The sequence below is a fragment of the Abramis brama genome, assembly GCF_963993115.1.
Source record: "Abramis brama genome assembly, chromosome: 4".
Classification (NCBI taxonomy): domain Eukaryota; kingdom Metazoa; phylum Chordata; class Actinopteri; order Cypriniformes; family Leuciscidae; genus Abramis; species Abramis brama.
The window spans coordinates 53,934,089-53,953,975 of record NC_139966.1 but is presented as its reverse complement, the minus strand read 5'-3'; the positions used below and the strand labels follow the sequence as shown (position 1 = coordinate 53,953,975).

Below are 19,887 nucleotides of genomic sequence, written 5' to 3'. Positions count from 1 at the left end.
CAGTCACGTGACGTTTACTGCATTATTGGAGTTGTAGTTTTATATCCTGCTCTGCAAGAACGATTAACTACTGTCCTCTAGCGGCTGAGGGTGTTTGTACAACTTAAAAAAAAAAAAAAAAAAAAAAAACATTGATGTCTGTAGTCAGCACAGGGTCGTTGTATTATATACGGTGGATAATTTAATACTTAGGAAACACTTTATTTTATAGTGTCCTTGTTACACGTTACATGTAGTTACTGTAGTGAACTACAAATTACGCATAGCCTAATTACATGCAACTAATCCCAAACCAAACTCCAATCCTAACCCTAACCCTACATGTATGTAGTTATTACACATAGGCCTACTTTAATGCATAATTAGGCTACACTGCAAGAGATAGAACTTGAAATAAAGTGTAACGCAATCTTACAACTGGTTACTTTTTTAAGGAAAATGATATTTTCTAGATCATAATGCCATTTTTTATATTAGGCCTACTATTATAATTATTATTAATATCTCAACATGTATTTTTTTTGTTTTTTTTTTTTTGTTTTTTGCTTTTAAACAATAAAACAATACATGAACTGTTAAAGACATTTTTTTTTTTTTTTGAATTCAATTTGCAAACATTCAGTCATCACAGTCCATAATATTTTCAGTCATCACAGTCCATACACAAATATTATACATCAAGTAATTACAAATAACGTAAAATGAATAACAAGTATGAAAAATAATAAATTAACAACAACAAAAAACCGACTTACAAACTTCATTAATGATAGGGATAACAGGAATTTTTCTTTTTTTTTTTTTATTGAAAAGTTTTGAGTATATATCAGTTATTAACATAGCTTTCTTATTTTTTACCAAGTTAAGAGACTCAAAAATGAACTGTTAAAGATTGACGGCCGTCGGTTTTTGTAATGACGTGTACATGCGCTTGTTGTAATGTCTTCATCCTCCACTAGATGGCAGATTATGAACAGACATTTTAAAAACAGGGAACTTGCTAAGATCATAATTGTTTTCATATGCCCCTTAAAATCTCATGTGTGAGCATCTCAAGTGGACAGATTCAGGCCTATTGATTAATATCAGCACTCAGCTAAATTAAAGCATCAGTTAAAAAAAAAACAGATTCGTACTAAATAATTTAAAGAAGAGGTTAAGAGACTGTCTCTGTCAGTGTGTGTGTGTGTGTGTGTGTGTGTGTGTTGTGTTTTGTGTTTTGAAGGATCCGGCTTCCTGTCAGTGGATATCCCTCCAGGAAATCGAAAGATGGTTCCACCCCCCTGTGGAGCCCCATGCCACTCATTTACTGAGAGAGAGAGAGAGAGAGAGAGAGAGAGAGAGAGAGAGAGAGAGAGATTTGTTGTACAGATATACTTTTATGGGCCTATGCATTTTATACATGTTATATGCTATATTCCTTATTTGCACTGTTGTAACTTGTATTAAACATCATGCTGCAGTGCATGTCTTTTGTTATGCCAATAAAGCATACTTGGCAACTGATATTTTTTTATTTAGTTAGTTTGTTTAGCGGTCTGTCCGCATGTCTGTTTCTAAGGTCTCCATGCTGTATAAGCAAATGCTTAGGCTATGTTAATGCAAACTAAAAATATATATATATACAAAAAAGTGGATATTTGTGGGAAATAAGCTTACATTGCTTTTTGAAAGTGGGCTGACAGTACAACTTGTAACCCATAACTGTTCTGCAGACATAATCATATCCCCAGGCAGTAGCTACATATTAAAAGATATTAATTTAGCCTGAGATGCTACGATGTAAAAACTGATGTAAAAAAAAAAAAAAAAAGATGTAAAACTTTAACACGATTTCTCCCAGATTTAGTTTTGAGCGCATTTTCTAGCAATTTGATCCCCAAACGTCAGAATCAGACTCACTCTCTCTCTCTCACTCACTCACACACACACACACACACACACGTTTTGTTTTCATGTTTTATCGGGACTTGATTTTTATCCCCTTACACTAACCCTACGCCTAAACCAATCACACTCAAACTTAGTATGATTTATAAGCTGTTTTTCTCATGGGGGCCAATAAAATGCACACACACACACACACATACACACACAAAATGTGTGTGGAGGAAGGAACACGGGCTCCTCCCGGCGAGTCCCGGGCAGGAAGAGAATGACGTCAGTGTGCTCTGCTCTCAGCAGATTCAGGTTACAGTATTCTGCGTGTGCGCGCGTCCGCGTCCGCGCGTGTGTGCTCGTGTTCTTGAATGTCGGATAGTGGCTGGAGGAGGAAAAGCGTGTTTACACAGACGGGCCGAGCGCCTGGGGAATAGCGCACGGCGAGAGGAAGTGAGCCGGCTCGCTGTCTGCCTGCACCAACTTCCTGCTCAGAGAGAGAGAGAGAGAGAGAGAGAGAGAGAGAGAGAGAGAGAGAGAGAGAAAACAGTCGGGATCCCATTACAGTCCGACTGAGAGCTGCCGAGACGGCCGACAGCATGGAAAAACAGCGCATTATACGGAATTCTTTTTAATAAAGTGAAAAAGGACCACAAAAAGCCCGACCATTACGCACAGGTATGTGGATAATCCATCCAAACTATCTGAATGTTTTATAAATGTATAATTACTTCACAATAACAATAAAAGGAAGAAACCTTCCAAAGTACAGGACTGAAACTTGATATCCTCAAAAAAGAATGAACCTATCCAAATGAAGGAGCTGTTTGAAATGTTCAGAAGTGATGTTTAAGACTTAAATGTATACAAGTGAAAGAAATGTATGTGAAAAAAAACAAACAAAAAAACAACGGATCTCTTCTATCAATAATAAGACACACAAGACACTTCAAGTATCCACCGTTCCCGTTACTTACGCGCAGTTTACGCACGGCTGATGAAGGTTTGAATACCTGTTGAGCTCACGAGTTCTTGATGTAAATTTCTAACATTTTTGTTGGTTGTAGCCTACATTTGAAAGCAGGGCTGTTAGAAAGGGCTGAATTTGGGCTCCTGGCGCTTTAAACGCACTAGTAGAGTTTCTGGTTTGTCTGGAAACAGCAGCAGACTAATTGCCATGCGCTTCCGGATTGAAACTGGCAGCAGACAGCATCTTGAAAATGAGTCATTGGGGCAAACAAAGAAACTTCAGTTCAGCCCTATAGAGCTGATGTTACCCCTGCATCTGGATATGCTGAGGGTGATCGATGTTTGTGATCGCAAAAAGTATTTGGACACGTACTTTAAGTCACCCATACACGAGTGAGACTTCATTGCATTAGATAGCAGATGATGCTAGAGCTTTCCTCAGAATGGTGCCCTCAAGTTCACCACAGGTTATTAACTGATGAACATGCTCAACTGTGACAACCAGAAAGTTTCCAAATACTGATACTTGAACTCTTGTTTTATCATTTAAAATAAGATATTTTGCTTTAATAGTGTGCTTGTGTCATCTTTCTTTAAAACGAACGCCACTTTCGTGGCCATTTCCTTCTGTTTTGGAGTTTTTGGTCACTGTCGCACTGTGTGTAAAGTTCCTCCTATCTACTTCCTGTATGGTTAGATTGGTAGATTTGCAGTTATGCAGGTTTTGGTGTCCCCAGCTTTAAAAACGAGTTATGTGATAAAACAATCTATGGTAATTAGTAGGACTATATCAGTATTTTAGCATAATTAGACTTACAATTTCTGTACTTTCCCTGAAATGGTTTAAAAGAGGAACCATCATTTCCATCAAACTGCCATTTAGATGCAAGAAGTAAACAATTTAGGAATGTTTTCCGAACCCTTTCTGATACTTTGCTATTAAATACACTGCCATTTTAAGTGTCCACACTCTTTCTGGAGCCGCTATTTGGACACGGACACACACACACACAGCCAGACATTCTCAGATCTGTCTGCGTAATTTCAAGCGCTGCAGTTCTCTCTGGAGAAATGTGGTCGTGGAGAGAAGTCCTTCACGGCTCTCTTTTCTCCCTCTCTTCAGCAGGAGCTCCCTGAATTTTCCACTGCAGTCTGTGTGCGCAGGAAGAGCGCACATTTAGTCATGGCGAAGTAATGTCTGCGCACACCAACTAATCTCATTATGAGTTTCCGCTGGCGCTACAGTGGAGGGGTTTGTGAGTGCGACGGCAAGTTTGGTGTTTAAAAGCTGTCTAGGGGCCATTCAAAACACTGCGCTTGCAAACGGTCTTGAAAGCTGTGAGCGTGTCACTCTGTGCTGGAGAGAGTCCACCTTCTCATCGTCTTCTTCTCACCTCCTCTTTCTCCTCCCATTCACACACACACACACACACACCGGCAATGTCTGAAAGTTTAAAAAACAGCTTTATCGAGCAGTAAATGCTGCCTGATAAGCCACTGATTGACTTGGCTGCTGCCTTCTGCTTCGGACACACTGCGTGTAATATCTATAGCCTCCTACTTCCTGCATGGTTAGATGGGTTGGTTAGATGTAAAGGTGTTTTTACTTGTTGTTTTCCATTGACTCTTGGAGCCTCAGTGCTGTAAAAATGAAACGCTGTTGTGTTGAGAAAAAAACTATTGCTTGATGCAACTCTCATAGCCTACACTGAAAATACACAATTTATTAGAAGTTTATTACTTTGCAACATAATATTGAATAAAGTGAGTGTGTAAATCTAAAGTTAGCAGGAGTTGCGATAGTCTTTTCTTCCCTGTAGAATGTATATTCAAGTGAAACAGCTTCTCGAACAAGAAAATATATAGACTGTCTATTGGGAATTGATTGTGGTTTGCTATTGGTCGATCTCATGTGAGTGACAGGTTGTCCCGCCCTCGTCATCAAAGAAAAGAAGCGATAGGGAAGGGATTTTAATGAAAGATTACATGGGCACATACATTTTTAGAAAATAATTATTTGCACTGATAAATCATTTATAAATACTGCAATATTCAATTGTCAATTTTGATTTCATGGTGACTTTAAAATATTTCCTCAACTTGCAATTCTGATGTAGTTGCATTTAAAATGATAAAAAATAATTGAAGAGGCTCCGGAAACGAACTACAACTACCTAACTAAAAGTTTTGGTACAGAAAACACAATTATGCTAACAATCATTGGATAATCTTTGAGCTGTAGAAAATGAACTCGAGTTGCCGGCTGCATAAACTGCTTAGACTAGTCTTAAAAGTTAGTCATCTCATTTTCTTCTTCGACACTGATCCTAACTTTTTAAAATCACTTATATAAGATTGGTCTAATTTGATTCCGAAAAGTGAGACGGATTACAGTGACTCTTCTCTAACTGCTAGTTGGTCAAAGTAATTCTTAAGACAGTCTTAACATCGAGTTTATAAGTTTCTGCAAAATAGGTGTAGTAAAACAAGTTACTAAACTTTACTACAATAAAACTGTCAAAAAGTGAATAAATATTAATTCATAATTCCCCAGTGCATTATGGGAATTGTGAATTGTAAAGTTGAGTAGATTTTACTTTTTATACCTCATTACAAAATTATTCTACTTTGAAATGAATACACGAGAGATTATAAATAAATCAAACAAGTGAATATTTGAGTTGAATCGAGTACAAGTTACTAGTCTTTTTGGTTCCGATTATTAAATGTGAGAGCTTGCATCTAAGCATTTAATGTAGTAAAAATGTGTTTTCTGATGTGTTTAGGCCTAGATGGTTTCTGTGGACTTTTTCACATTTTATGCACCATTTGATGGGGAGGGGGGTAATGTTCAAACAGAACTAAGTCCAGATTTGCACTGCTGGTCTTGATGCCCAATTCCAATATGTTGACTATGCAATATAAAAGTGACCCATATCCGATATCTGCATTTACACTTGGCGAAACAACCCAAGGTACTGACCCAGAAAGGCTTAGGTCGAAAAGGAAGTAAAAACAATGCGATCACCAATTTACACGGATCCACGTAAACAACTAAAAACTCTGTATTATTCATGTGTACAGTTGCCGATGTCACTTTGCAAAGAAACACTATGCTCCTATAGACTGAGCACTTAATACGTATGCGCATGACGTCACCATTTTCACAAATTCAAATACATGGAGACTATAACAGTATCGCTCTCAAAAACTTGCACTTTGAAACCCGTTTTCAAAAGCTTGCATTTTCAGGCACCCAAAACGGCATTGTCGTGTAAATGAACGTAATTGTCAAAAGGTTTCATAGACAAACATGATTTGCGTGGAGATGTGAAGTTTGTGAAAGAATCCCAATATGTATGATTCATTTATTTCATGATGAAATGTGTAAAAACAGCCTTAAACCTAATGACCATGAAGCTGATGCATTAGACAGTGGCATAACAACAGAGCCAAGGCAGTGCACACACACTATGTTTGAGTGTTTAGCGCACATTGTCTTTTATTTATTTGTGTGTCAGGAGGTCTCCCACCCTTTCTACAAGCCTAAATGCATTTTTTTCATCAAACTTTCTTTAAAAATCCCTGGCTAAGGATTCAAACTTTGCTTCTGCATGGTTTATTCCATTGCTCACATTGAAAGACAATAAAGAGACAAAAACTCCAGATTTGCACATGCAAATCACATTTGTACACAGCAACTGTGCTTAAAAGGGAGACATTTTTTCCCCTCTTGCAATAATCTAACAATGACTTTTACAGCCACGTTCCATGCAGGCACTTCTCCAAACGGCTTCGAGCTTTTGAAATCAGCTTCTTGTGTTTATTCCCTTTGATTAGGGCAGTAAATCTATGAGTCCGTTCTTCAGGGTCTCACATGCAATATGTCAGTCTATAGACATCCGTATGGGCGAGAGCTTTGTGCCAGCACCAAAAGAGAAGAGGAAACCTCCCATTTGTGCCTTGTGTCCGTGTGGTCCCCGCGTTCCTGTGTTTGCTCCCCGCGGCAGGAATTCCTACCTTTCAGCTCGGGATCGGCATTCCCAGGAAGACGCCCTTCAAAGGAGAATTGGAGGAAGTCCTGATATAGACAGTTTTACGGTCGTTTAACGCAGATGCTCCGCTCAGAGGATGCTGGAGCAGGAAATGGTTTCATTTCGCTTCTTTGGGAGTTTGGGAAAAAAATGCATGTGCGACAGTATGTGGCGTACGATGAGCTTTTATGTTGTGCCCAAGTGTGGAGTACGAGATCTAACTGTAAATTGCTGTATGAGCTTGTATAATGAGATCTGTGTCACATATGTAGAGGAGTAATGAATGAGTGTATATATGTGTGTGTGTACAAGTGTGTGTGTGTGTACTTCCTGATTAATATCTGTATACTGAATTGGCAACGTTTTTGGAGCACTTCCTCCTTTGTCACCACAGGTTTGGCCAAATCATGCAGTTTGTGTGTGTTTACACTCACTCTAGCTGATGTTCCAATCAAAAGCATCTGAAAAGACAGATGTAAATGAAAGTCTTGTAAAGCAAACATGAAATCAGAATGGAATTTTCTTTCTTGGGTTCTTAGGTTCAGTGTTAAAAATGACAGTGTAAACGCTAAGCAAACCAGGATTAAATGTATAATTTTCTTTTCTTTTTTTTGGTCCAGACGAACCAAGAGTAAGTGGTTTAGGTTTGATTTAAGCCTGTCCTGTTAGCTCCTTAAGGCTCATTATTTGATCAATCCCCTGACGACTTCCAGGGCCGTCAGTTTGATGAGCGAGAACCAGGGTGAAAGTGTATGCTTGTTCGTCTTTGTCAAAATTATGACAAAGACTTTCCCAAAATAAGGCAGTCTGCAACCAGGGAGTTCCTCTTGGCCAATAAAACATTCTCCGTGTCAGAGCTATCCACACTAGTGATTCAGCCAGCATCATTTCTCAATCTAGCGCTCCGTCTCGGGAGAGCTCTGGCTCAGACTTCAGGAGGGCCGCAGTAAACGCCAACCCGCCCTGTTTGACTGACTTACTGTTACCAAAGGGTATGATGTAACGCTAGTTAAAACTGAGAAGTGTGTATAGACGTGTACACACACACACACACACACGCGCATTTGACTGCTTTGAATTGTAGTCAAACTGGTTTCCGACGGCTGTCAGACCTCAACCTGAGGTCCTTTCTGTCCTCCACCCAGGTCTTCCTGCACTGAAAATAAGAACAACAAATAGGCAGAAACTCTGTTTCTACAATACAATTAGTTTACGCAGGGTGTCTTAAATGGATAGGTCACCTAAAAATGAAAAGTCTGTGGTCATTTACTCACCCTCTTGTTATTATAAAGACAGTTAACATTCTTTCCTCTATGAAACACAAAAGGAAACATTTTGAAAGCATAATTTAACACAGTAATGTTTATGTCTATTGAAACTACTGAACTCTAATTGCAATTATATATAAATATTTTGACTGACAATACAAGAGTTCAGCACTCAGTAAAGTCTCTTCCACCACATCCCAAAGACTTGCAATGAATTTCCAACAATTCTTTCACAATTTGAGCCTGATGAATCTTGACATTGTCATCTTGGAATATGGCCACAATGTGTCAGTTCCTATATGGTTGTTGAAGAAATGAAAAGCTACAAACTGCATCAATAAGGGTTCGAAGAACCGTTGCCAAAAACATGATAGAAACATAATAATCACTGCAATAATGATCCAAGAATCTTTAGCATTTGCCTATTTAAATCCAAACAGCTACTTTTTTTTGGCCAAGCAATGTATATATATATATATTATTATTTATTTATTTATTTTAAAAAAAAATATGTCTCAGCCCCTGGTCAAAGTGTACAGGTTTCGTAATCGATATATAGTGGAATGGAAATATTTCCAAAAATGTAACCATGGACAAAGAGCAAAAGGTTATGAGTAAGCTAAGGTTAAGTGTGTGGCTTAAGGGCATGACGACAGCAGTCACAGGAAACGGCCCAAGCAAGATTTTAACTTCCTGCACTGTTGGACTTTTAACATTGAACCACTTCCTGTTGGAGTCAATCCCAGACCACATACATGAAGCAACTCACTCCTGTTTACTAGAAAATCCTTATCTTACACCCAATGGATCCACTTCCATATTGACTGCAACTATGTCTAAATCAGAGTGTGCTGGAATTTTTTTTTTTTTTTTTTTTTTTAGAAATATCAAGTGTAGTGGAGGAAGATTTAACATCACTCAAATCATGTTGAGTGTCATATGTCTAAGGTTTCTTGACGGAATAAGAGAAGATATCTTTATGCATATCCTGTTTTGTGAAATCGCAGCTTCCTGTCTGTGTCCAACCACAGCGCCACAGTATAAAGAGCACTTTTAGGCATTTTTCTGCTCTGAAATCCATTCCCAAAAACTGGATGATCTAACCATCCTTATCTGCAACATGGGCGGCCATCCAATGTGTAAAGATTGAGTATGTGTGTCTTTGCATGTTGCACTACTTTTGTCAGTATGAAGGTCTGATAATGACGGTTTGGGTGATTGTTCAAGGATTCAGCGGCAGATAATATAAAGGGAAGTGTTTAACTTCACGTTTTTTTCCTATGTTATTCTGGATCAGACGGTATTTTGATAAAACAGAACTCATACACTACATTTTTTAAATGTTTTTGAAAGAAGTCTCTTGTGCTCACCACGGCTGCATTTATTTTATTTAAAAATACACTTATAACTACAATTTAAGCTGTTTTCTATTGTAATATATTTTAAAATGTAATTTATTCCTGTAATGGTAAAGCTGAATTTTCAGCATCCAGTCTTCAGTGTCACATGATCCTTCAGAAATCATTCTAATATGCTGATTGGCTGCTCAAGAAACATTTATTTTGTGTAAACTGTGATGCATTTTGCAGCTTTTGAAATTTGTTCAGTATTTTGATAATTTAATGGATCCTTGCTGAATAAATCTGAACCCAAACTTTTAAGCAGTAGTGAAAATGATAGATCTGAATTTTTATTTTTGGGTGACCTATACGTTTAAATATTCCCTTAAAGCTTGTCGGTTTTTGAACTATGTTGTGCCCCCTTAACCCCCTTATCTCTACCTGCTCCCATTAATCAATGTTCATAAACAGGGTCTTGTGGACAAACTCCATGTTTGCCTTGTTAGTAATCTCTGTTCACAAGTGGGTGTATTTGCCTGCCTTTGAACGGACACCTCCATCCCAAAGAGGGACGGTCTATGCTGGAGCATGTTGCTTGTTTGCGAGCCGTTCCTGTATCAAGTCTTTCTGTCTGATAGCCCTTTGTTGTTTATGTGCCTGTGCGTTAATGTACAACAGAACAGGAAATGCTTGCTGAGTTTGTGGGAGGGCACCCAGGAATGACGTTTTTTGTTCATGCGAGAGATGAAGAGTGCAGAGGGAAAAGAGGAAATTAAAGGGAGAGGATGGATTCAGGAGCACGAACGCGCGTTCTTTAATGTGGCTGTATTTATCCGACTGATGCTCCGGCCTCTCCCATTTCACCACTTCCTGTGAGAAACCTGCATGGATGGCTAAAGGAAAGTTTTTACTAAGCAAACGCAATCACTCCTGGAAAGAGGTCTGATTATCAGATCAAGGCGCCGGTCCGTACACATCCAGACACAGACTAAATTTGGCTTTGCGGTACCACAAGATCTTCCTTCAGATACTCAAACCTTGTTAGGGTCATTAAAAAACGTCCTCGTGCCACCTTTTCTTGACCAATAAACAAGCAATGCAAGTAGAGTGTAACCTTGGCTAATTTAAATTAGATAGACACTTAATGAAATTACACCACACTCTAACCTCGTTCACATTGCTTTAAATCCGTACCGGAAAAAACAGCATTGTTACAAAATCTAGCAAGCAGCATTTTAAGGTGCTATTGCGACGGCTGCTCCAAAACTTTGAATACCTCATTGTAGCCAAAATTCTAAGGTAGCAAGACATCAAACTAGGTTTTGTAAAAGAATATCAGCCTGATTATGAGTTTCAAGTAAAAGTTGCTAGGCGGTTGCTAGGGTGTTCTGGGTGGTTGCTATGTTGTTGCTAGGTGGTTGCTAGGGTATTCTGGGTGGTTGCTAGGCGGTTGCTAGGGTGTTGTTACCTTATTGTAGCCAAAATTGTAACCAAAAACTAGGTTTTGTAAAATAATTGATTATGATTATTAAAATGTAGGCCTAATTATTAAACGGATAGTTCCAGTCCTTGATTCTGATTGGTTGAGCCACACCTGTGACCGCATTAGATTAGTATTACGGCGCAACTGCCGTTTGTGATTCTTTGTTGCTGCATGTGTTGCTTAGCAACCTCTTTGGAACTACATTGCTTGGCGGAGGAATAAATGTGTTATAACGTTATATTTTTTGTTGCTGGTGTTTATTTTATGAATAAAATAAATATTAAAATGAATATTTTTTATGGAGTAACCGTTTTATAAAAGCAATAAGCCCCTTGAAGCCGTGTTTTACAGTGTATTTAGATCAACTAAGGGGGTTTCTTCATGTAGAAGGCTTAATGCTTAAAATATGTGATAATGTGACTTCTCTCGTCTAACAGATATGGAGAGTGCCATCACGCTGTGGCAGTTTCTGCTGCAGCTACTGCTGGACCAGAGCCATAAGCACCTGATTTGCTGGACGTCCAATGACGGCGAGTTCAAGCTGCTCAAATCGGAAGAAGTCGCCAAACTTTGGGGCCTACGCAAAAACAAGACCAACATGAACTACGACAAACTTAGCCGAGCACTACGCTACTACTATGACAAGGTTACACAAGCTCACATTTCACAAATGACAGCGTCTTTCAGACGTCTGACCAATGATAATTGTCAATCCGATCTCATGAGAAAACGTAACTATTTTACATGATTTCGTGGAATTTATACAATGTAATTCGTACAGAATTGTACCATTTTTAGAAGAAACTTAAGCATGAAGGTCCACCCCTTAACCTAACAGTTAGTGGGGCAGATCGTACTAAAACGTATGATTGAGATCGTACGAATTGGCCACCAAATGTAAAATAGTTACAAACTGCAATGAGAGTTTGTTGTAATCATCCTCTTTCTCTTGCAGAATATCATAAAGAAGGTGATTGGTCAGAAGTTTGTGTACAAGTTCGTCTCATTCCCTGATATTCTGAAGATGGATCCCCAAGCAGTGGAGCTCGGTCGGGACGGGGGTCACGTCGCAGGGGGCGTCATGTTACAGGAGGTGGAGTCTGACGGTGAGGGGGAGGAGTCTCCGAAGCTGTCGCTGTCATCGCTGAGAAGTCCCGTCTGTAGGAACGAGTATCTTCACTCTGGTCTGTACTCGTCCTTCACAGTCAGTTCCCTCCAAAGCCCGCCTCCGCTACTGCGTCCAATCAAAATCGAGAAGCAGCGAGGTGGCGAACGAGAGGAGGAGGGACAAACAGTGATTCGGTTTGTCACTAATCGATCAGAGAAGGTCGTTCCCCTCGCTTCCTCACCGCCACCTGCATCCGCGGATGTTTTCTTCACTTCGAAATCCTCCCCCTGCTCGTCCCGCAGCCCCTCCCCATCTCATAGCCCTGTCTATATGCTGCGGCAGGGGCGGAGCCCGGAGGCTCGCATAGACGAATCAGAGCAGATCGCTCAGCCTCTAAATTTATCATCCGGCCACAGGGAGCGAGCCCAGATTCAGGCCACGCCTCCCGAGAGGAGGATCGGTAGCAACGGACTGCCTCCCAAAGCTCGGAAACCCAAAGGGCTGGAAATCTCCGCCCCTTCCATATTGCTTTCAGGAAGTGACTTGGGCTCCATCGCCCTCAACAGCCCAGCACTGCCCTCAGGGTCCCTTACGCCAGCCTTTTTCACTGCACAGGTATCAAACTATGTCACATGTACTTGTATTTGTATGTTCACACAGCCTAACACGCATAATACACACATCTGTTCCAAAACCCCGTGAGCTGACAGCATTTTAAGGCATGAAAGCAAAAGCTGTTTCCAAAACATGGGCATGCTTATGAAAATGTGACTCCCTCTAGTCCCTCTAGTACATTAGACATTTACTTATATTGACCAAAAAGTATTAGTAAAAGTAGTCTAAGTAAAGATGGACTATGTACTATATAAGTGCAAACTATTTTTATGCTTGGTTAAATCATGTTGTTAGCTCAGCAATATGCTAATTTTGCCCTATTTTGTGTGAGAGTGTAGAGCTTTCGAGTCAGGTTTCATTTAGTTGTTGGCAGGTTTTTAGGTTTTGGAACAGAGCTACAAATGAACACAAAAACATTCTCTCCGGCCCCTTTTATAGACCTTCAACAGGTAACAAATAGACAGGACACACACCTATACTGGTAATACAGCTATACAGTCTTTACTGGGTGTGTAGGGAGAATTGTGTGGCAGGTGGACGTTTTTTTAAAAAAAGAGGTAGAGTGAGACAGGACGAGGGAAAAGACAGACAGAAGGGCACAAGCGAGAGAAGAGAAACCTGTAAGTAAAGCCATATGTCCGTAATCTCGCACACTACAGCATAGTGACACAGGACAGAGAAAAACAGAGCGAGAACGAGAAATTGATTTCACATGCTGCCCTATAGCCACAACCTGGTGATCCAAAGTCCATGACCCATGGGACGCTACACGCTCATGTAGAATTCTCTCTCACTTTCTCTCTTAAAGGGACAGTTCACCTTAAAATGTATTTTCCGTCATAATGTTCTTTCCAAACCCATACAACTTCAATGCTGACTTGAACACTATCGTATGCTTACAGCCGAACGCATAATCTTCCAAAGTATGCACCATCTGATAGCGTGCGCTATTTCTCTCTAGAAGTTTTGACCCAAAAATGTCTTTGCACTCTTATAAACTAGAGCGGGTATCCCTCAACCCCCTCACACAAGCATTCATCAATGTGGGCGTCTGTTGTTGTTGCTGTTGTGGTGAACAAATGAGTCCTACTGAAGAGATGAGTCCGAGCTTAGGACCCAAGCAATCCGATTGGTTCAAAGCACGTTTTATGGGTAATCGCTTTAGTGCCTGGTTACAAATCATACAAAATCACTTTATTATAGAAGACGTTTGTACTACGTTATAACGAGTCATTAATGTATTTTAACTTATACGTTTCATATACTAGTATTTAACCGAAGCTATAGATTGTGAAATTAAACATTTCTCGTTAGTGTTTTTTAGTTAGCTTAGATAGTAGCATAGCATACAGCTAACGTTATCCGATGAACGTGCTAGCTGAGCTTATACTGCCCTTATACTGCCTTACCGTATTCACAGCAATGCAATTATAATTATGTCATTATTTTTTATCGTAATAATCAGCGCAATATGTTACAAGTACACTTTTTTTTTTTTTAAATTAAATTAAAAGAACCATAAAATAATGTTTATTTGTGTATATTACTATTTTTCTTATTAACAGTTTAGACAGCTCACGTTGGCTACAAGTTATCGCAAGAACAGATTTAGATCAGGCATACTACTGGCATACTAATGGGGTCCTAAACTCGGACTCATCTCTTCAATAGGACTCATGTGTTCACCACCATAGATATCATATAATAAAGGCTAGATGTCTCGTCCGCGCTGCTGGCCAATGGAGGTCTACGTTCGCACACGGCGGCCATCTTGCCACAGGGAGCTCGCTCACTCGTAACATTGTGTTTTAATGGTGCATGTACTTTTAAATAACCATAACTTGCTAAATTTTCTACCGATTTTCAAACGGTTTGGTTTGTTATAAACGTCAGAGATGTAGTTATGACACTGCATACATATGAATAATTAAGAAAATCTGCAATTTCAACATGTTCCAGCATTCAGAATTATAGCCACGTTAATAACGTTTGTAAGAAACCAAACCGTTTGTAAATCCGTCAAGATTTCAGTGAGATAAGAGGATTTGTGTTCGTGCTGATCACTCACCTTACTTCAGATACCACAGAGCTCGCCAGAAAGCTTCCCTGTGACAAGATGGCCGCCGGTGATGCCGTTCGAGACTCCGCCTTAAGGCGGGCGTACACGGTGCGATTTTTGCTGTTTTTACGAGCTCGCAGATGTTTTTTTCACTCGGGAGAAATCGAGTGGAATCGGTGATGCTCGCATGGTCGCGGCTCGCAGCGTGTGAGAGGAATTACGAGCCGAGCCGAGCACGTTATGAGCACCTCCCCGACCTCCCGATCATTTTTAAACATGTTTAAAAAATTCTGGGAGTCGGCCCGATTTTCACCAGCTGTCCCCTATTGCCATATCATACACAACCACGTCGATGGGGCTATACCTCAGTGGCAGCAACCACGCAGCGTGCGCATACACTGTCTCTCTCTCTCTCTCTCACACACACACACACACCTCTCTCTCTCTCTCTAGTTTTTATGTTGAAAGGAATGGCTACTGTTCTCTGCTTTTCAACAAATCATTTGCACACACATTTCTGTCATTTTTCTATCTGAAGCTTTGCCTGCATGCAACATTGACGGTCTCTGTGTTTAGCGCGAAAGCTCACGTGATTGCTGCCGGCTCGGGATAAAATTCGTGCAGGACAGTCGTGCCGTGTACCAGCTGCTTTGACGCGATCTGACTCGCAATGTGTGCAATATCTCACGACCTCCCGAGTGTCCGAACTCGCACCGTGTACGCCCGCCCTATATGGATATCTATGTTCACCACACCCTCTCCAGTACTTTGTTGTTGTTCTATCGCATTCGCTTTTTTACGACTGTGAACAGGTCGGCAATGTTGCCACCTTGTGGACCAACTAATAAGTGCAAGAAAAAAATCAAGGCGCATGTGCAAACTGAGAATGCGCATTTAGAAAAATGCTTGCTGTGCACAAGGCGCGTACTATGCTGATGATAAAATTTACGCCACACGCATTACTCATAGCCTAGCATGCGCATAAAAGTATACTTTAGGCTTTATTCAGTGGAACACCAAAGGAGAAGTTAAGCCGCTCTTTTCCTTACAACAAGTGAAAATTCATCCAAGGGTCTTAAATCTTTTGTGCCTATTGTAGGACTTCAGTCAACTTGTACTATTTATGGTGCCTTTTTGCTGTTTGACATTCCCTAGGCCCTGTTTACACCTGGTATTAAGATGCGTTTTGGTCGAACGAATCATAAGTAGACGACACTAAATACACGTGTAAACGGGGTCTAAAATGTTTTAAGCTTGTCCACTTTCGACCACTTCCAGAGGTAGTCAAAAACCCATTAGACCGGATTGCTTTCATAGTGTAAACGCTCATGTGGTCGAATGTGTTCAAACAGCCACAAAAGACTAATGCGTAAAGATTATGGGAAGCGCTCTAGCCAGACGGGATTTCAACTTTGTCGGCTAAAGACCCAAGCTTGGCTTGAAGACGAAAAACGTACCAAACACAATGTTCTCTCGCCATTCCTGATTTCTAACACACACTGAACACACAGTGTTCAGCATGGTCTTGTGGCTGTCAGAGCAGAAACAAAAGCGACTGCTCTGTGTTTTTCTGTCATCTCCGGTCTCGTTCATATTGCGTGATCTTATTTTGTCCATTAGATCGAAGATCTAAATCTGAGAAAGCCCATTCATAGACCCTCCCCTTGAAGAAATCAGGACAGAAGTGGTTGAAATTTGACAAAAGAGATGGATTAAAACACCAGGTGTAAATGGGAATGTGTCTCCCCCGTCTACTTGTGATCCGATCAACTAAAATCAGGTGTAAACAGGACCCTAGTGACCATCGTCTTTGTTGTATAGAAAAGAGCATTTGGGACACATGTTCACAGAAGACAAAAGTTAAACAGGTATTGAATGACATGAGGTTGAGCACATGACAGAAGTTTAATTGGGGGTGAACTGTTGCTTTAAACATCCTGAAACATCTACAACAGTTATTTCATAACCCCAGATTGCACAAATATATTATCGATGTCCAGGGCAGTTGAATTTAAAGAAACTGCATTTGTACTGCATACCCTTAACGCTCCAAATTTGTCCTGTTCACGAACAAAAACTGGGAATTTTTTTAAAGGGGTGCTCAGACTTCTTCGCATGACAGGCTTCACATGCTATAGCCTATAGCCTTGCCTGCTAAACGAAACACAGACTTGCATGGACATGCAGAGTCTCACATTCGTCTCTCCAAAGTTTCGGGATTTCATGATCCATGACTTCAGTGACTAATACAAACACCATCTCATGTTCCTGTTCCCCCCTTTCACAATACCATCTTTTTTACTCTTTCTTCAGACTCCCTCTGGTTTGCTGTTGACGCCCAGTCCTCTCCTGTCCTCCATTCACTTCTGGAGCAGCCTGAGTCCCGTAGCCCCTCTCAGCCCCGCCAGGCTACAAGGCCACAGTTCACTCTTTCAGGTACGCACTAAACATTCCCAAAACCTTCACCTATAAAAATAGGAATCTGAATGTGAGAATGTGGTTGTTCATTTATTTTGGTTTAGCATTGACATGCGAGCGTGTTTTTAGAAAGGGATTTGCTTGTGTTTTGCTAGTGTGCGTTTGTGTTTGGTGTCGTGTTTCAGTTTTCATGTGAGCGAGAGGGGAAATCCTGTGGATACTTCCTGTTCTGACCCGAGGGAGAGTGTGTAGGGAGGTGTGTGTGAGCGAGCGAAAAAGACAAAGCAAACTGTATATTTATGCTCATCTTGCTTTTTAAGGGGAGCGTTCCAGTTTTTACTGTAAACATCGCTAGGCATCAGGAAACCATTATGGTAATCACAGCGACTGCTTGACCCTGCCTTTACAAGAATAGTGACAGTTCTTGATGTGCACTTTTACTACCACACACACACACACACGTACAGACAGACGCATACACTCACTCCCCCACTCTCACTTCCTCCCTGGGCGGCTGTAGTGGGAGTTTTCTGGTTGGTCACATGACTGACGTTATTGGCTGCGGTGGAAAACTCTTGCTGCTCGTCTGTTTTTTCTTTTTTTTCTTTTAAAATGCCATTCTTCTTCTTTTTTAATATTTTCTATACCTGTAAAATAAAGAACTGAAAAAAATATGCTTTTAAGATGTTTTCAAGTGACTCCGGGAAACGGATTTACTGGTGTATGAGTGTGTGTGTGTGTGTCTTAGGGTTTGGAAATAAGCTACAGATGTTTCCGCTCTGCATTGGATATGGGGGAAAAACAGCTTCCTGTTAAAAAAGGGAGGGGGTGATAACTGAAAAAGACTCTGTCTGTGTGTATAGTCAGCTCTCACATAACAGGAAGTTCCTCTCCTAGCGCTACCATGATGCCTTATGACTACGAACGTGTTTGTTATGTGAACCACAAAGACAAGCTTTTTTTTTGTGGGGAGAAAAATGTATTAGGAAAGATATTTAGAAACTTTTAAAAAAAAATACTCAGGTCATATTTCACCTAAAAATCAAAAGAAATAATAAATAAAATGCTTTTTTTGTTACATTTTGACTTTTTTGGTAAATGTATGAAGTCCAATTGTAACTTAACAATGTGTAATAATAATAAAGTAAATATTTTAATCATTAAATCATCACAATGCTAAAATTGGTCCCACAGACTTAATTTTGTTTCATATATATATATATATAGAGAGAGAGAGAGAGTGAGAGTGAGAGAGTGTGAGTAAATACAGACCTGGGCATTTCTTTATTAAGTTCAACCTAATAATGTCAACATACAAACACTACTAACTAAATAAATAAAAGGAAATGTCAGGTAGTATTTAACCTCAAAATAAAATAAAAAATGACAACAACATTAGTAATAATGATAATAATAATAATATATTGCTTATTAAAAACTACATGGACATTTCTTATTAAGATTTGGCCCGGTCAAGTTACTATTCACCATGAGACGACACTTCCTAAAACAATTATTTGCATGTGTTTTTTAAACACTACTCCGCAGTTACTAAACATAGTATATGAACACATTGTGATTGAGTATGTGTTAGCATTACCTCAATGTTCTGTTTGCTTTCTGACTCTCTCACAGTTCCCCACCCTGTTGAACGGGCCGCTCCCGGTACCCCTCCCCAACCTGGACTCATCCTCCCTCCTCCTGTCCTCCAGCGCTCAGAAATCCTGATTTCTGGACAGTTCATATATCCACCCCCCCCCCCCAGAGTTACCCCCCTTTACTCTTACACTAAGAAGGAATTATGGACCTTCATGTCATTTTTTGAGCCAGACTGCACTTCACCCTCTTGTGGCCACCTTCACCTATAGCACCCTTCAAGTTCTGTTGAGTTTTGGACCAGCAAACTTCTGTGTTTTCTTTTTCAACTCAGGCTGCAATCCAAAAAAGCTCACCAAATTCCTCCGCAAGCTCTTAAAATAGGGAATTATTATGAGGTAATGCCAAAGAACATGAAGTGTCCTTTTGAGAAGATGGTGAGTCATTGGAAATGGAGCCTTAGAGAAAATCTGTAAGTCACATTTTATTGGAGAACATGTTGAAGACTGGCCTTTTGGCAGGTTATTTTTCAGTCTGTTCGACCGTTTCAAATCAAGACAAACGATGCTGGACGTGAAACGCGTTCAAACCAGCGTGGACTTTCCGTACCTCCTCAAAACACGATGCTTTCCAACAGTTCTCCATTCCCAAGGTGCTTCAACTGGAAAGATCTCCCTGTTTTGTCGACCAGTCTTCAAAGAAACATTTAAACCATATTAAAGGAATCTCGTTAGCATTTAAGTCTCTTTTTTTATTTTTCTGAGGCTGTGAACCGGGTTTCTGTTTGTCTGATATTGTATAATTGCGTTATATGCACTGTGCTTTAAATGTACTACCGGCTGTGCCTTTTGTGTAAGAATTGTGTATTTGTATTATTTTCCTGCTTAAAGACATTTTGTAATAGACGAAATTCCATTTCAATATTGGAAAGAAAAGCTTTGTAATAGCTTCCGGTTATTTTTTTCATTAATGAATTGATTAAAAAAAAAGTGTATTCTCGTATTGATTTTATATATTATTATTTTTTTGCTTTTTAAGAGTCAAGAAAATGTGCCTTGTGTTTTATAAATAAAATCAAGCATTGAATGCGACTCAACATCCTCACGTCTGATCAAACAC

The 19,887-nt window shown here is 39.9% G+C and overlaps 1 protein-coding gene across 1 annotated transcript; it reads left to right on the top strand.

Annotated features, from left to right (window-relative positions):
• The first annotated feature begins 2,361 nt into the window (after nt 1-2,361).
• Nucleotides 2,362-19,859, top strand: elk3 (ETS transcription factor ELK3). The gene is made up of 5 exons (XM_084111461.1): nt 2,362-2,556; nt 11,410-11,618; nt 11,928-12,695; nt 17,068-17,190; nt 18,808-19,859. Exons 2-5 carry the CDS (start codon nt 11,412-11,414, stop codon nt 18,898-18,900), a joined length of 1,191 nt encoding a protein of 396 aa, XP_083967587.1. The 5' UTR covers nt 2,362-2,556; nt 11,410-11,411; the 3' UTR covers nt 18,901-19,859.
• Nucleotides 19,860-19,887: the final 28 nt, after the last annotated feature.

What these genes read in the sequence shown, in the direction of transcription:
- elk3 (XM_084111461.1), top strand. Translation starts at nt 11,412, where the DNA reads ATGGAGAGTGCCATCACGCTGTGGCAGTTTCTGCTGCAGCTACTGCTG. An exon ending in CAGCCTTTTTCACTGCACAG is followed by an intron (nt 12,696 to 17,067) that starts GTATCAAACTAT and finishes CTCTTTCTTCAG; the next exon opens with ACTCCCTCTGGTTTGCTGTT. An exon ending in GCCACAGTTCACTCTTTCAG is followed by an intron (nt 17,191 to 18,807) that starts GTACGCACTAAA and finishes ACTCTCTCACAG; the next exon opens with TTCCCCACCCTGTTGAACGG.